Source organism: Globicephala melas, chromosome 1 (assembly GCF_963455315.2).
Source record: "Globicephala melas chromosome 1, mGloMel1.2, whole genome shotgun sequence".
NCBI classification, from domain to species: Eukaryota; Metazoa; Chordata; class Mammalia; order Artiodactyla; family Delphinidae; genus Globicephala; species Globicephala melas.
In genome coordinates, this window is record NC_083314.1 from 130,721,448 (window position 1) to 130,739,647 (window position 18,200).

Consider the following 18,200-nt stretch of genomic DNA (forward strand, 5'->3'; position numbering starts at 1 on the left):
AGGCGGACTCTCAACCACTGCGCCACCAGGGAAGCCCACTACTACTGCTTTTGACTTGCTAGTCCAGTAAGACTAGGTAGATTATAAACTGTAGGAATACATAGTATTGATTTTAATAGACGGTAAAGATGTGCCTTAGAAATTATCTGTCTAAAGGCATGCAGCAATTCCTTGCCATATTTTATCATCCTTACACATCTCTTTGCCGTGGGATAATAAATACTTTAATAACTACTGGGAAAAATTCCCACCACCCAAGCTTACCTGTATGCTGCATATCCCGGGAACCATTCTATTATCATTGTGGACGATACAGTTTTAATTCTAGAAAGAAACTTATTGGTTCTTGGAACAATACAAATTATGCCTTTTAATTTGTAAATCATTACAGTGAGATCCAATGAAATGAGATGTCAATTGAACAATGACTTTTGATATGGAGTTTGTTTTCTTCCATCTCACAAGTAAATGTGGCCTTTGTTCAACAACATTATACAGAGAAAACATGAGTTAGGAAAGTGAACCCTTTTGTGAAACCTGGGAGTGATACTTTGAAAGAAGTCTACATAGTGAAATGCAATGGCAATAAAACTAAACGCAAACAGTTTCATGTTTAGTCTAGCCTATAGCTTCCAACACATCAAGAGCATGTTGAGGTATGGGGCCACTGCTGATTGCCTCGTCATCCCAGAGCAGAAAAAATAAAGCTTACCTGGTCCAGTTGTTAAGGGGGAGCCTGTTCGGGGTGGAGTGGCTGGTACGTGTTTTGGAGGCAGTGGTGGAGGTGCTGCCAGGAGATAAGAAGCCAAGCATTGCTGATCACACTCTCCCTAAGTTACACAGTATTCCCTAGGTAGGCAGGATTGGGGCTTTCGCTCAAACTTCTGCCATTGGAAAAGGAATAGCCATTAACAATCCATCTTCTTTAAAGTTCAAAGCTAAGGGATTGAAGCAGGACTCATTCAGATTCTTCCATTTTATGATAAGAATTTGTCAAGAGAAAGTCAGATAGTAACAACAATAACACCAATGTTGATTCATTCCTTCCTTTGTTCAATATGCCTCAAGTACCAATGAGGTCCCATGTCCTGTACTAGGAATGAAGGACGTGGGTTTGACTACAACGAGCCTCTGGCCTCAAGGAATTTACTACTGAATGAATGAAGATCATGGTCACAGGCAATTACTGTCCAGAGTATGATCAAGTACAATGAGAACAGCTTGGGTAGGGGCTCAGGGGAGGGTTTTTTTTAATAGAGTCAGAATATTATGGCTTGGATGGAGTCTGGAAAGATTTCTCAAAGTTATATGTCTTAAATTTTGAGTATATTTTTGAAAGACTGAAGCAAAATGATTTGGATCGAGGAAGAATGAACAGATTCCTTTGATGAAATTATAGCTAAAAAAAATCCATGAGATAGAAAAAGTATTGTATTATAGCCCCAACCCAGAGACTCATCCTTCTGAACTGGGCTTGTCACTTTGTGGGCCAAAGTTAAGAATTTCAACAGGTACGCTGTTTTCTTATTCTTTCTTTAAGTGTATGTTTTCCTCTCACTACTATATTTGGTAGATTTGATGAGTTCACTTTTGTCTTCAGGACTTCTTTCCCCAGCCACCTGGAGTAAGGGTTGGGGGCATTCTGGAATAAGTGGAGATGATGGCTCTCTTTGCTTTGAGATGAAATTGCCCTGATCTCCTATCTCAGCTTCTCTCTACCATATGGCATCATTTCTTTTGTTCTCCAATTATCACTCTTTCCTCTCAATGTGTCCTCTCTGTTCTCTGTAGCCTCAGTTGTTCTGTAGGCCTAGCAGAGACCTTATCTGATTTGGTTACCTCTGTGTTGTGTGCTAGCCCATGCCTGGAGAATAGCAGGGTCTTTAGTTCACTTGCTTATCACTCCTACATAAACCTATTGAACGAATGAATGAGCCTGTGGGACGTCAGAAGAAGCTATAGATTCCAAGTTACTTATTCTGCTTTATTTATTACATTATTCCTGTCTCAACCAACTGTCCTAGGTCCCTGTAACTCTAAAGCTTATCAGGATAACATCTCTTCTTAATGTTAAACAGTCCAAATGTGGCTTATGTAGACTTTGTAAGGGTTGCCTAATTTCACTATGTAGGCAGACAGTAAAATGAGTCACTTATTTTTCCAGACAGAGCAGACCCATAACTTACTTCCAGTGGGAAAAGGCCTTGTTAACTTTGGCGACTCCGTGCTTGGATTAACTGGTTGGCCTGGACCCCATATCTCAGGCTGATCTAAAAGAACTGGAAACATAAAAAGAAAATTTCCCAGGGTGAGTTCAAAAAAGAAACGTCCTGAGTTTAGAACTTAAAATTTCAATTTAAAGTTGAGTTTCACAAAATTACTTCTGTCTTCCCTCAGTCTTAGCAAATTAATTTAGAGATGTGTTGTTCCTCATTCTTTTCAAGCAGAGAATGGACATAGGAGCAGAGTGTGTGTGTGTGTGTGTGTGTGTGTGTGTGTGCGTGCGCACACACACATGTGCGCAGGGGGTGTCTGTGTGTGCACATATAGCTAAATAAAAACTTGCAAAACAGAGCGTCTGCATTCTTTTCCTGGTTGGTCACTTAAGGACATTCTAAATGTCAATACATGTACTGGCTCCTTTCTGGCACCCACTTGAAAATCCAGGCATTACTCCCATGGACATTTGTTTTAAGTTGGTTTATTTAAAGTTTGCTATGAATAGGCTTCAAGAATGAAGATGCCTGAATTCTGTACAGCGGTTCCCACCTTTAAAGCATCTTACGGGGTCTTTAAACAATCCTTTTACAGTATCATAAAGAGAAATTAAATTATTCAAAAAATGTTTGGTGAACATATTAAGAGAACCAGAAAAATAAATAAGTCCTTAGGCATCTAAAGTAAATCAGGGCAATTAGGTATTAGGCCTAAGGGCACTGAATCTAATATTTCTTCTTTTTTTTTTTTTTGGTTGTTGCCATGGTAACAATGTAATGAACTAGCTCTTCTCAGCACCTATCATGTGCCAGGGTCTGTGTAAGTACTGCCTGTAATTCATTAGGTTGTAAAACAGGCTGGGAAGTCAGTTGGATGTGGATTTGAATCCAGCCTCTATGCTTACTCTAGGACCTTGGGCAATTCGTGTAACCTCTGAACTTCCCTTCCTTCAGTGTAGAGATAATAAGAGCAATCTCAAAGAGTTACTAAAAGGATTAAAGGAGGTAATGTATATAAATATAATGTATATAAAATACATGTAAAACACTTATCACAAGGCCAGTAGCTATTATGATATATTTTAGTCCTCACCTCACCACCGTGTGGTTGATATTGAGGAAACCAAAGATTACAGTGATTAAACAACTAGCTCAATGACATACATGGTGAAAGTAGCAGAGCTAAGATCTGATCCCAGGCGTGCATTCCTAACTCCAAAAATATCCACTTTCCTCTCAGGCCTTGTAAACTAGTGATAGAAGAATCAATAAAGAAAGTAAGAGTGAGTAGATAAGAAAAGTAGGTGCAGGTATTGGAAGAGCTAGTATGTTCGGTGCAAATGTTGGAACTTTACAGAACTTCAGGGGCTGAAACCACCTAAAGAACAATCAAGACAGGCTCATTGACAAGTTCAGGTGTGTATCTCCTCTCCACCACAAACCTCAATGATGGTCTTAGCTCTGTTTTGTTTTAACATGAAAGCACACATTCTCCAAAGTTGTGATGTAGCATTTGGTTTTTTGTAGATGCAGTGTGGGACACCACTTTGATTTTTACGAACTGTTTTCTATTTTGTCTATCAGGTTTATATAATGTTATGGGATTTTTTAATAGGTAGATTCAAATGCAACAAATCAAACCCCACCTTCAGTCACTACACATGACTTTATGTCATTAAAAGTGAGACTGATCACAGATCGGTTAATAAGATAACTGAGAACCTCACCGCAGGGCCACCTTTATTTATGGATTCTAAGTTGTAGACATTTAAATCACTGAAGGACTATTTAGGGATGTTCTTTATACACTTTGCTAACTACATTGTTGAAAAACATTCAGCTGTGGCTGGCTGCTAGCTGTCTCCCAGGATCCATTCTCCATTTCTTCTACAGTTAAAGTTAAGCAGGCCATATGGCACTAAATTCTTTCTGATGGGCTCTGGTTGGAAGTGATGTGTCTCTCTTCCAGGTTTTGCTCTTACAAGAACTGACAGTGAGTTCCATGGGTCCTCCCCTGCCCCCCTTTCTTCTGATGGTGAGAGCTGGAGCAGCCCCCTCGCACCCAGAGATGAAGGCCACATGCGGAGGATAGAGGAGCCACCCAACCAGTCCTACATTGTGTACTTCGAGGCTGTTTACATGAAACAGAAATAAAATTCTATCTTGTTTAATTCACTGTACTTTGGAGTCTCTTTGTCACTGTATCTTAGCCTACGTACTATGCTTTCAAGTCTTGTTGTCCTTAACACTTATATCTAATTTCCTTCACCAATTGGTCCTAGAAAAATCATCTTTGACTGTACATAACCATAGGGGTCTTAAATCAAATGATTTCTATAAAAACATCCCATATTATCAAATATATAGCTGCTGGAGATCCATGCATTGGACATAAATACATTTTAGGAATAGATGAGATCCCTTTCATAAAGAGTTTCTTTTATGTCAGCAAGGTGTACATTACTCACAGCCATCCAAAAATGGTTAATGTTTAAAAGTTAAAATATTTAATTCTAGGAATAAATATTTAATAGGTAAACCCAACAATAACAGCCAAAATGATATTTCTCCCATAACATTTTATTTCTAAGTTGCTAAATGATTTAAGGTCATTCCTGGGTCTTGAACCTGCAAACAGTGTCTATTGTGTGAGTAAGACAGTTGACACCTTCACTGATGAGATCGACAAGAGAGAAAACGTGGTCAAAGAGTCTATATCACAATGACAGTGACTATGATGGGGAATTTGAAGGTCTGGCTCCATAATAATGGCTGTCTGGCTGATAGAACACTTATTCCCCATCCAGTGAGTTGTAGAGATTTGCAGTAATTCTTATTGACCTCTTTTGAAGAGTGAACTTGTTAGCTCTTAGCTACTTCTGGAAGTAAAGTTTCAAATCCTGAAATGCTAGAGGTCTGCAAACCAAATTCCCATGCTGAGAGCACACCTAGATCAGAACTATCCTTTCACATGAAGATCTGGTGATACATTACAAACATGCCTCAAAACACATTTACTCTAGGTAAGTTATACTTCATTGAAAGGAAAAACAAATCTACAGATATACAGTTTTTCCTACCTTCTGTCTTCTGTTCATCAAAAGCTGATTCTAATGGTGGGCCAAAGAGGGGAGCAAGTGCCATGGTGTCATCTGGAGGTTTTCTGCTGAATCACACACATTACAGCAAAACATAGAGAAAGGAAATATTAATGTTAAAAAAGATATAAAGCTTTCAAATATTTTCCACAGTAAGGCCGATGTATGTGTGTGCACTTATGTACATATATATGTATGTACTCAAGCTCCTGAGGGGCTAAAAAGTATATTTATGAAGAGGTCAAATGTTTATGGACAAAAGAATCAGTAAGAGGTAAGATCCCTCATTCTCAACGGGGGCCCAAGGGGCTGGTCCAACAGAAATAAGATGAAGAGAGAAACTCTTTCAAAGCATCTGAGTCTCTATACCTAGAAGAGATTATTAAAGATAACAGTTTATTGCAAAGCACCTTCTTCTCTTAAGATCTCAAAAACCATTTATATCTGTCTTCACCACATCTCTGTGTTGTAGTTAATGTGGGTTTATGATTAGTGAAAGTCAGGCACAGGGAAGTTAAGAAACAAGCCACCAGGAAGTTTGTGTTTGAATAAGAAACTGAGTCTACCAGCTTCTAACTTCCATCCTCCCCTGACCGCCCCACACAGTTGACTAATTATAACTTCCTAATACCTTAATACTGCACATTAGAAAAAGAAGAGCTTTGAGAAATTAGGGGGGAAAGACAGGTAGTAAGTTAGACGCCCATCTGTCTACTAATTATTACTTAAACTGATTATTAAAGAAAAGCTGCATAATTATCTCCATTTCTTCCCCAGACCTGATTCCCTTCATTGATCCTCATGAGTTCTGTGTGTGTTGGGGGATAAGAGGTGAAGAGGAGAGGGGAGGGGTTAGAGAAGGAGGGAAAGTTAAAAGGATCCAGCCTTTAGATAGAAATAGGAGTCTTTGGGGGAAACATTGCTTATGTGCACAATACTTACTTATCCCAAGGATTACACAGTGTAAAACACAATGCTTTGCCAAAAACAAAAAACAAAATAGAAGATTCCTTTGGTGTGTGGCAGGTAGAATGTATCACAAAATTGTAGCCAGCTAAACAGGCTACCTTTGTAAGGCAATATAATCATATTTCAGATCAGCATTCCAGACACCAAATGACGTCTTCATGTAGACGTTTAATCCTCTCATTAGTGAGGGGCTCCATATTCTGATAGATGTTACTTTAGTTGACTACAGGGTACTTTCCTAAAGATCTCCCTCAGGCTGCACTTAGGAGAAATGATAACATATTTGAAACTGCTGTGACATACACATATGGGCAGGCCCTTTGTTATTAGATGCTGAGACTTTAGCCCAAAGGAGATTTGTTTCATTGTTAACAGTGCATGATGCCTTGCATAAAACACAACTAGTGTTTTTCATGCTCACCTTATGAGTTCTGGAGTTGGTGTGGAACGCCTGGGTCTCGCTATTTCTTCACCTGACGCACAGGACAAAGGGAATTTTTAGGCATATTTTTACCATGTTTTTTCTTTTATGTCTTATGAGCTATGTTTGGAAACACTTAGAGATTTAAGTCCCATCAATAAGCAACTCCATGTGAAAACTTTGCAAAACAAACCCAGAAAACAAACCCTCTCCCCTGGCAATGCAACAGCCATATATTAGGCATATGTAGTAGCATTTTCTTTGGCATTTATAAAACTAGTTTACCAGGGAATTACCATGATAAGCCAGCAAATGGAAGATGTGTACACTGTAGAGCTTAGTGGAATAGCACACCATTCTTTCAATGCCTGCTGCCTTGATCAGTTCTGCTTTTCAATTACCATAAGAGAATACTAAGCCAGGCCATATGTACATAGTGCATGAATCCAGCATTCTCTGCCTGTTCTTTTCTTGAAATGCCAAGAAAATGTTATACCTTTAACTAGGAACCATTCATTTAAAATTTCCTAGAACGTGCTGTATGCAGCAGAAGAAAATCATGCCACATGTATATTATAACCTATTTCATATTGCTTTGGTTTACTAAGATTTTCACATCAAATAACACAAAAATGGGTAAGTTGCATCTACTTTCAGTTCCTTCAGCCCTCCTCCTCTCTCTACCCCAATCAGCAAACACACACTTGATTAAATTCATTTCTAAAGTCAAATGATACAGTAAGAGTTGACAAATATAGGAAGAAAATAGCAATGTTTACCCCAAAACATATTCACTTTCAGGATCTAAACATTAGTCATTCAGAACCCACAGAGCCCTTTTATCATTACAAGATTTCTTTTATCATTACAAGATTTCTTTGCTGTAAGAGTAAGACATTTGGAAGCCTTAAAAATCAAGCCCAAGAGTGTATAAGTCGAATGTATATATGCTCCAAGATCCAAGGAACTGTTCCTTCTTTTAAATCGTACTCTATTTCTGGTAGCTAAGATATACTTACTGGATAAGTTCCTTTTAATTGCACCCTAGAATTAGAAATAGACACTATAAGGTTTAAGACCACATATATGTTATGTACAATATGTATATTTCTGTCATTTCAATTAAACTGAACTCAAAGAAATGCAGTTGGGGAAAAATGAATTTTTTCTCAGAATTGCATTCAAGTTGGAAATTGTAGACACACACATATAAATCAATTTTTCATTTTATTCAAAGATTACAGAGAGGAAAGAGAGTAAACAATAAGTCTTCCAAACCAGAAGAAAACCCTTACCTGGGTAGATTTGGTAAATTAAAGCAAATATTGAATAGTCTATTAAAAAAAAAACCCTTGAAATCTAGCAGTCAAGAAAGTAAATCCATGTTTAACTTATGTTTAATGTTTAAAAATTACAGACTGTATGAGGAGTACTCTCTGCTCTTATCAGATGGGGTCCATAAGTTGCTTGTAGAAACAGTCATTAGTTACGAATGCAATTTTTAAAGATACACGTGGAAAATGTTAAAAAGAAGGAAAACTTGAAGGTACTACCACTGAGTGGGCTGTTCTATTCAGGGAACCAGAGAATTCCATTCTTTCCCACCCGCCCTTCCTACCCCAATTTCTTTCACTTGCCTGCCATGGGGGCACCAACCTATCAATTGGGTGTCAATTGGGTGTCATTCCTTTAGCTCAAGGCACTGTGATTCTATAGGAATGACAATTTCCCTGTCAGGAATAATCTGAGAAGGTCATTTTCAGATTTATAAGGCCCTAGGAGAAAATTATTTTGACAACAGAAGATTGATTCAAGTTTTGATTCAAAACTGCTGTGAAAGGTCCTTAGCATGTGATGCTTCCAGAAAAGCAGACCACTAGAAGCGTGGCCTCATAAGATGGGACATGGCTTGGCGGGGCCTCCTTAGGAGAATGACGGGCAGAGCTCAGGTTGGGGAAGTGGAAGTATAATAAAGTTTTCAAAAGGGTATGACTATGAGTTTGGTGGGTGATAATCAAACACATTTTTTTATACTTTCCTACTTTGGTGAAGGCTCAACATGGTGGTCACAGATGTTTTCTTCTCTCAAATGATAACATAAACAACTCAGGACAAGATGTAGCACCTCTGTAACAGACCTATAAGAAGGTTCTTTCCCTCTTTCCCTCTTTCTTTCCCTCTGTAACAGACCTATAAGAAGGTTCTTTCCCTCTTTCCTAAGGATTTATCAGAATTTTGTCTCATTTTGAACTCATTTACAATAGAGGAGCAGTTTCAGACTGAATAAGATCCACTAGATGTTTTTTAGTGACTTGCATGTATGTGCTATATAGAGATTATTATACATTATTAGTAAAAACTTTTTAATAAATATTTTATTTATTTTAATAGATAAACACTTTAAATCAGTATGTGTAAGTTAACATGTTCATTTAAATTAATAAATATTTAAAATAAATATGATCATTTAAATCAGTTATGGTCATTATAGGAGTTTTGATGTGGGTTGGCTTTTGGAAAATAAGACTCTGTAAACAAAATAATAAGAGAACAAATTGTTTAAATGGAGTTAAAATGTTTTTCTAGGTTGGAGAGCCTCAGATTGTCAGATTTTTGTTAATAAAGTCTGAAGGAAAAGATCAGGTGGAGACGTTAGGTCCAAGTAGTCAATCACGAGGTTGACACTGAGGGAATAGGACCTACCTAGTATAGTGAGACCTGAAATTCAGGAGTTAGGGGACCCCAGAAGCTGTATTGAAGACCTTTTGGTCTCTGTCTTACCCCTTTATTTATAATGTAATATTCATGAAACCAAGAAAGATACAAAGCTTCTTTGGTGTTCATTGGTATTCATCATTTCCCAGTGTATCAATTCATTTGATAGATGTTTATTGTTGAGAGGCACTAGACAAGAAGCCTCTGTAATATTTTATTAAATATTCCGTATGAATGAACAATCATCAGTGAAGAGGAAGAAAGACATGGCAGAAATATGCAAGAAAACCGTTGTTTAGAAATTAGAAAGAATAAAATCATATCAATTTAGAAAGGAACAGATGTTCAAACAATAAGCAGGAAACCATTAGCAACAGAAAAGAAAGTCCCGTTGTCCCATGATCCGGCATACAGATTTTGATGGCCTTGCTGTCGAAACAGGACAACTCTAGAACAAGGTTAAGGTGATGTCGACCACATAAAGCACATTCAGGAAAAAAGCCTATTGAATCCTGAAACCTTCTCCTCCCCAAGCAACCACATTTTCTTCCTTTCAAGGACTGTCTTTATAGGTAGACTGTGAATAGACTTCCTGCATTTTGCCTTAGTTAATTCACTCTTTTTCTTTTTTTTTTAAAAGGAGTAACTTGTCATAATCTGAGCTGTGACCCCACTGCTGGATTGGAATCAGCCACATAGTCCCTGTAGGTGTTATCTTTGATCATCAACTACGTGGCTTAAACAGAGAACCACAGCTTGTCAGCTGGCGCAGGGTATTTGTCTCAAGTAGTAATTGACTGATCAAATTGGCATAGGCCTACTTTCTGACAGCATTGTTTCAGTTCCATTTCCTCTCTCAAGGGACTGACTGGGCAGGTCCGGGTCATTTCAAACATAGCAAAGTCTCTTCTTCTTGTTGCCTCAAATTTATCACACTGAGGAAAATAACAGATTTACTTTGAGCAATGCAAACTAATACTGATTTGCCTTCAGTGATGAATATATATGTGACAGCCTAGAAAGATTGACTTGAAAGTACGTCTCTTCCTCCCAAGATAGAAATTATGATTGTGTATGACTGTATATCAGTACACTGAACAATTTGAGTTATGGTCCAGGGACTTATGTTAAATTCAGGCTTAAAAACAATGTGGTTTACAAATTCTTTCCTAACTTGCCTTACAGTTTTCTTATTCTTTATTATCACCTTGCTATAAGTTTCTATGGTGATTTCTGGACAATCTCCAGACCTTGTACACACACACACACACACACACACACACACACACACCACGTTTTTTACATTTAGCACTAGGAGTTGGGGTACCTATGTATTAGTTTAATTTGTTATGGAAAAGTGCTCTGATGATCCTAAAACATGCTCTTGACACATATAAGACCAGAGACTTTCAGCCACTAAACCTAATTCATCTGCCTCGTTCATACTGGGTTATCATAAATTTAACAAGAAGCCAACCTGGCCACCTTGCCTAGGCAAGAATTATCTCTATACATGTTTAAGGTAAAAATGTTGAGGATTCTTACCGGGCTGCGCCTCTGTGATCAGCAAAAAGGAAGAGAGAACAGACACCTAGTCAGAGAATGATGGATCAGTCAACAGGCTTGGGTAATAGAAGATTTCATAAACAGCTAACTAAACACACACTCCAGGTAATCAGGCCAAAGGAAGACAGGCAGTCATTGTGTTTGTGGCTTATTTAAACCATAATGAGGTTTTGGAGAACCTTAAGGAGAATCTATCCATTGCATAATATAGCTTTGCTAATGAGGATGTACTGGTTTCAGTTATATGTACATACAGACAAAGCAGAAACATACAAGAAAATTTTACTGATAGATTTAAATGTCTTGTCATACGGAGTTTTTCTTCATATTGTTTGAGGAGGGGAGTTTTAGAAACTGGGTAGTACAGAGAAAACTGTTTCCTCACACAAAAGGGTGTTAGCAAACATCATAGACACGATGCATTTCCCACATAATTCAGGCTTTAATCGGAGCCTCCAAAAATCAGAGAGCAGGATTAGAGACACCTCTTCTTTGCCTGGCTCTTCTCTTTAGTGTTCTGTGGAATGAGTGCGGATGAGGACTTTTTTAAAGTATATGTTCTTGGCCTGGTGTGATTTGGGCAGCCTCACCCAATGGGTAGAATGTGGTGGGAAAGATAAGGAGCTCCTGACAAGCACAGGTGTGAATGATGAAAATTGTCCAGCACCAATAAAACACTGGTGGACCAGATGATGCCTGGAAAAACACAAAATGCTGACCTACGACTTTTTTCTTTCACTCCTCAAACCTTGATCATGGCTGCTATCAATTTACCCCAACAATCTCTGGTTGCTCTCCCTCTTTGGGATTTTTCTGTAGTAACAAGAGTGACTATGATGTGAGTAGGGAAAGAGCTGTTGCTCAGTTTCTCTCTCAGGATATGGGCTAGCTTGTGAATTCACCAGAGGCTACCTGGGACCCAGTACCAGCCAAATTCCAAAATCCAAGCAAGAAGCACAAACACAAAAGTATCTAGCAGGTTGCTTAAATGAAAAAGATGATTCTACTCTCCATAACATAGACAAGAAATAAAAACCTATAGTCTTTTATACCTACTCCAGTCGATTTTACTTGTAATATTTTAGATATTATTATTTGCCATATTTTTCCAGTTCTGTTCCATACGTATCCCACCTTTCTTATAAATCTGTCTATATGCATGGATGCAATTTAAATGAAATTAGAAAAAGGACATGTTAATATGTATTTCTGAGCTTACATTCTTTTACTGACGAATTCATACTGTGTTTTGAGAGAAATCCAAGCACTCTTTTATATATTTAGACTTTATAATTCTTTAATGACCAGGCTAAAGTTCTTCACTAAAGAAGATGTGGGCATTTATGATTTTGCTTTAATTGCATGTCAAACATTTCCTTCTTAAAAGCAGCATAAAATACAGCAAAGAGGGAATTAAAAGTGACACAATTTCCCCCAAGATGATTATGAGAAATAATGCAAAATAAAATGTGTATTGCAACCATATAGAGGCAGAACCTTAAATTCAATAAACTTTGTTAAGATTATAGAGAACAACACTGTTCAAAATAATTTCAATTATATAAATTCACCCAAATTAAGTCCAGTGAATTAAAAACCTACATATTTTAATCAATAGTTCCTGTTTGTATTTTTTCTAGTAAAAGATAACATAAAAAAAAGGAACATCAAGGAACATCTGTTGAAATTCATGTAGTCACAGGCTTATTAACCAAAAGCCAGAAGACCCAGCTAAAAGCTATAGAAAGGTCAGACCCAGAAAACCTCAAGGTCCACAATTAAAAGTGATCTGAAACCTGCAAAATAAAAGGAATTCCAGAAGTCAAATTGAAGGGCTTTCTATACGCTAATTATCACCATTAAGGAGCATAAAGCAGTTGTAGGTTCTGCTGAACACGGACAGCAAAATCATTATCCACCAGGAGGGGAGAGCCTTTCCTTTTAAAAGTTTTATTTTACTCTTTCTCCTGTCATTTCCCAGGAACTTTGAGGCCTTTAGCATTCTATCTTTGTTCTACCAATGTACAGAATTTGCTTCAAAGGCAGAAGGAAACATCCAGTATCTGATCTTGATATATTCTGTAAGCTGAACACTCTCCATGTTAAATCACAAACTCAAAAGCTTGCAGGGCAAGGAGCAGGGGTGCTGTGCACGAGGGAATGAGTTTCACAAAGCTTTGGTGAAATGGCCACAACTCAGGGGCCCCATGCTTGCAGCACAAAAATATGGGCCTAATGCTGCCAGATCTTCAGAGTTGTCAGAGAAGACGCATATCTTGATATTTTTTAACTTCAAAGATTCTGGCTTTTAAATGGCATTAAAATTGTTTTTAACTGCACGTCCAAACAAAACATCTATTCAGTTGTTCAGAATCTGCAGGTGGCCAATTTGTCTCTGATTGCAGACATTTGTATCACACATAATAAGCTCTCAGCAAGTTTTTTTTTAATCTACTGTTATTATTATTTCACCTGATTACTCAAACAGGGATTTTGCAATTGGTCTATTTGTTTTCTGAACAAATTTCTTGTGTTCCTAATTAAACATTAATTGCTCAATTCCTTGACTTCTCTTGACCTTCTGATGCATTCTGGAGAAGGTATTGAAAAACATTTTATTTTCCCCTCTATTTTTATCTTGATGTTCAACTTAGAGATAAGTCTTAGCTTGTATTTTGAGGCTATTTTCAAAGTGGGTATGATTTGGTCACTAGAATGAAGATCTTCGGTCAGAACATTTTGCATTTCTAAAATTTATATACTTGGCTATATGAATACGCCTTCCTAAAAGAAAATACTTCAGTAAATGTCCTCGCAGCACCCACAGTGTCCTTACCCACACCAGCTTTGTTTTGTTATTTTTCTGCACAAAAGGATTAATTTAAATTCAGCTAAGTAGGCTAACTTAGTCTTTGCCAATGCGGGTAAGTGTTTTAAGATATTTATAAAAAGAAGTAACCAAACACAATCTGTCCGGCTTGTCAAAGTCACTAAATAACCAACCTCAGGTTTTGAAGCTTTACAACATCCTCATTTGCTAAAATTCAGTGCTATAGGGAAACAGAGGAAAATACGTGTAAAGCCACAAAGCACCCAACAAATATTATTTTTATACAGTCTAGTCATAGCAAATTCAGTCATTCATGGTAGTGAATTTTCTAGGAAAGAATTAGAATATATGATGATTATGTTTATTATTATGGTCCTAACCAGTTTCTTGTTTGCTTTCAAATGCTTCAGGGTGAAGATAACCTCTCTGGCAAGCACCTATTTGATGTCCCCACCCCCACCATCTTTTGTGTTTGTCTATATTTAAATTTGTTCCCATATCTATTACAAGTCAGATGACTGTGAATGCCTGCCAGATCCAATAGGACTTGGTAGAGATGATCTTCCGAAATTCCATTTAGGAAGAGACACAAAGAGCCTATTACTAACCAAGATATCACTAAAAGTTGACTGGTTTGAACAGCAACAACGTGGGCATTGCCAAAGAAAAATGAGGCAGGGGAGCAGGAGAAGGACTCATTCTTAGAGGCACAGCTAACAATGCAAAGGAGTACTTGTAGTTGAAATTGCTGTAAGAACAACAGGAGGAAAACCAATGAGGAACAAAGAGTTTTTAAAGCACCACGGATAAATTTCAGACTACGTAGTCCTGTCAATATTTGAAGTGGCCAAATCTGGATAATTCAGAGAAAGATTCAGGGTCAAAGAGAATAAATGAAATGGGCAAAATACTGTTGACTGAAAAAAAAAGCACAACGCGAGAGTTGTGAGTTAAGTTTTATTTGGGGCAAAGTGAGGACTATAGCCTGGGAGACAGCATTTCCGATAGCTCTGAGAAACTGCTCCAAAGAGGTAGGGGGGCAGGTCAGTATACATGTGATTTTGGTGAAGGGGGAGCACATGCAGTCAGGCACATATTTTTTGCAGAATGTTGCTGCTAGTCATGAGGAGCAGCCATCACCATGAAGGATTTTAGTGCTTTTCTATATACGAAGAGATGCAACAGTTGGGCTCATAAAATCTTCTCCTGAAAATATCTAACCATCTGAAGTTCTGCCAGTTTTTCCCAGAGCACAGATTGCCTCATTCCTCATCTCCACCCTGAACTCCTTTCAGGGAGTGTTGAAGGTCAGCAGCTGCAGTGGCTCATAATTTAATCCTTGTAGAGGTAGATGGAAAGTACCAATTTATAGTTGGCAATACAAAGAAAGGTTGCTGAAGCGCACCATCGATATGTATGTCACATAGCATGTGACCCAGAGTTGACTCGCAGTTACACAGAAGTGGGCCATTCAATTTAGTAATAGTAATAGTTACAATTGTACTAATTTTATTTTTGGAAGCAATGTCATTGGGTCCATATTTTGACAAATTGTAATATTTTGATTCTGTCTTTTGTTCTTCCTGTGTCTTCTGTTCTTCCTTCCTCAAAAAATCACATGAAATTGTTACCAGTACATTTCCTGCATGTGGTACAGAGACTGCCAGGCTTGGGTCAATGGGCAGGATGGGAGGTTTAGCAATAATTACAGCATCCACTTAGGTGAGGTCAACAGACAACCAACTACTTCTCGGTGTGTGTTAACATGGAAACACAATATTTTCATATTTTCCACTGGAGAGGTCACGTGTGTCAGCCACGCATTAGCATCCTGTTCCCATAAATTAGGCAGCTGAGACAAGAACAGTGCATTTTTTTTTTTTTTTAGTAGATCTGTTTCATTGCTGCTATTAAAAAAAAAAAAAAAAGATGTAGGTACACCCTAACAGATCTGTACTGCCACTGAAAATCACCCTGGTGTTTAAAAGGACAATGTAAGAGGTGTTTTGCACTTTATAAAGATCTTCTTTTTCTGTCTCTGACAACTTCAGAAGGGGATAATTTTTCTGATTAATTGAAAAAAAAAAAAAGAAGAAAACAGGACAACTTCCCTTTCCTAGGCCAGCTTCACAAGCATCAAGGATGCTATCATGTTGTACATTCAAAGAAAATTTAACAAAGAAATGTTTGCCTAGCTCATGGTAAATATATGTAGCTTGACTAACCCAAGTGGAAGCTGCAATAAATGAAACTTAATACTAAAATATTTAAACATATGCCTGTGATTGAGGCAGAGGTGAATCTTTACAAAATTACCCTGTGGCCCTTAATAACAGGTTTGGAAAATCACTTAGCAACCAGCTTCCTTTTATCCCCATGGGGCATAATTAGACTGTGTCCTGGTTCACAAAGGTTTGTTTTTAAAATTCAGAATCTTGTTGAGGTGTTAAACACAGTCAGTCATTAGATATGCAGATGATGAAAATGAACAGAATAAACAATGTTTGGCCAAGATGTAGAAAGGATTTGTTGTTTCTTACCGGACTTTTCCTCTAAAAGCGTAGGCATGAGGAGGAAAAATAAAGAGAAAATGAAAGAGGTGAAATATTCAAGAAGATACCACTCAAGGCTCAGAATAACCTTACTTAAAGCAGCTCTCTAAGGCATGGCTTTTATAAATGCTCCTGTGGATGTCTGATATAGTCATACCCAGGCTGCCAGCTTTATACCACCCCAAAACATGCCGCTTGGACATACTGATTGTTTTGAGCTGTAGGCACTTGAAAACAGCAAAATCAGGAGAGACTTTCTATGAACAACCCTAATCTGCCTAAACATAAATCTTCCAATTGTCATAAGGGTTTCACCAACCAGGAAGGACTGACTCAACATAGGAGTGGAGACCAGAAATCAACACCATACCCAGACAAACTCTGTCACAAACTATCATACTTCCCATCTATGCTTCCAAGGGTCCATTCATCTTCCCTAAATTACTCTCCCTTAAGAAGCCTCCATCCCTCTCCCTTTTCCCTGTTAAGACGGTATTTAATCCTGAATTCTGAAGACACCTCTTCGAGTTGCTCAATTTTCCTGAGTGTTTGCCAGGTATACAGGAATAGACATGTTAATAAACTTATGTTCATTTTCCTCTTGTTAATTCTGTCTTTTTGCTGAAGAGTCCCAGCTGAAAACCTAAGACGGGTTGAGGTAGTTTTGCCTCCTGTCCAAGTTCAAGTGCTAGAGGACATAGGTGTGGTCGCCATTTGAGCACATTCTAAGCTCTCTTTTGAATGGTTTACTTTTATCAAATAGATTTGTACTTTCAAAATAGAGAATTATGCTTTGTAATATTGAAAGGAGTGGGAAAATTCCATGAATGCGTTGCAGCCAAGCATGAAACTAAAATGTGAGATTTTCCCAAAATTCTAATCTTGTCAGGGAACCTGGTACCTAGTATCTTCTCCCAAGATACTCTGGCTAGAACCATCAGTTTTTCCATCCCATCCTTCATTTGTCCCCACCCCGCATTGGGCAATGACAAATTATTTTCCTGGTGAGTGGTCCCTGGCCCCTGGGAATGCTCTTTTCTTTCCTCCACAGCTGCCTTAATGAGGGCTTCATTTCTTGCCGACAGTAGTACTCCACCAAGCTCCTCCATATTTCATCTCCTAAATCCATCTTTTGTACCATCCCTAGAATTATTTTCCAAAAATACTGAAGTCAATGTATTACTCTGCCCTGCAAAAACTGCTCTATTATTCAGAAAATAGAATGCAACCTCCATTCTGTAATTTAATGCCTTTGTGGTGGGCTTCATCTTACCTTCACTCCCTCGTCTTCCACTGTTGTCTGTATGAAGCCTACACTTAGCTGCAGACACTCCTTCTCGTCTCCTGAACTTGTAGTACACTCACACTTCCCTGCCTTCTGCTCAAGCTGCTTCTTCAGCCTTGATGCCTTTTCCCTCCCTCTCAATTACCATCTTACTTATTCTTCAGGGCCAGTAACATTTCCTCTATGAGGGCCTTCCCCAAGGGCCTTTCCAATTAGAATAAATTGTTCCCTGGCATTTATTAGCCTCAGAGAAAACAGAGGTACAAACGGGTAGTATATATTTTTGCAGTTCTTATTTTGTTCTGTATTATTTAGATGTCTCCATTCGATTATTAGCTCCCAGTAATGGTTATGAATAACCTCTGTCTAGCCCCAAACAGAGTGCAAGTCACACAGTAGGCACTCAAAGCATGTCTATGAATTTTATTTTTGTGGTCATTAAAACATTATACAAATGTTTGAAGCATAGTGTCTTTTAAAATATAGAAAGATGGGGGGCTTCCCTGGTGGCACAGTGGTTGGGAGTCCGCCTGCCGATGCAGGGGACA

General features: G+C 38.1%; 1 protein-coding gene across 26 annotated transcripts in view; it reads right to left on the reverse strand.

Annotated features, from left to right (window-relative positions):
- Positions 1-18,200, reverse strand: part of SGIP1 (SH3GL interacting endocytic adaptor 1) — a 214,722-nt gene that overhangs the window by 69,579 nt on the left and 126,943 nt on the right. For 25 of the 26 annotated variants that reach the window (XM_060304507.2, XM_060304506.1, XM_060304576.1 and 22 more), the window contains 5 exons: positions 7,724-7,748; positions 6,705-6,756; positions 5,297-5,382; positions 2,187-2,279; positions 713-787 (listed from right to left, as the gene is read on the reverse strand). In XM_060304507.2, the coding sequence (XP_060160490.1) occupies positions 713-787; positions 2,187-2,279; positions 5,297-5,382; positions 6,705-6,756; positions 7,724-7,748 (331 nt within the window). The remainder of the gene's footprint in view (positions 1-712; positions 788-2,186; positions 2,280-5,296; positions 5,383-6,704; positions 6,757-7,723; positions 7,749-18,200) is intronic. The other variant, XM_060304508.1, reaches the window with a different exon arrangement.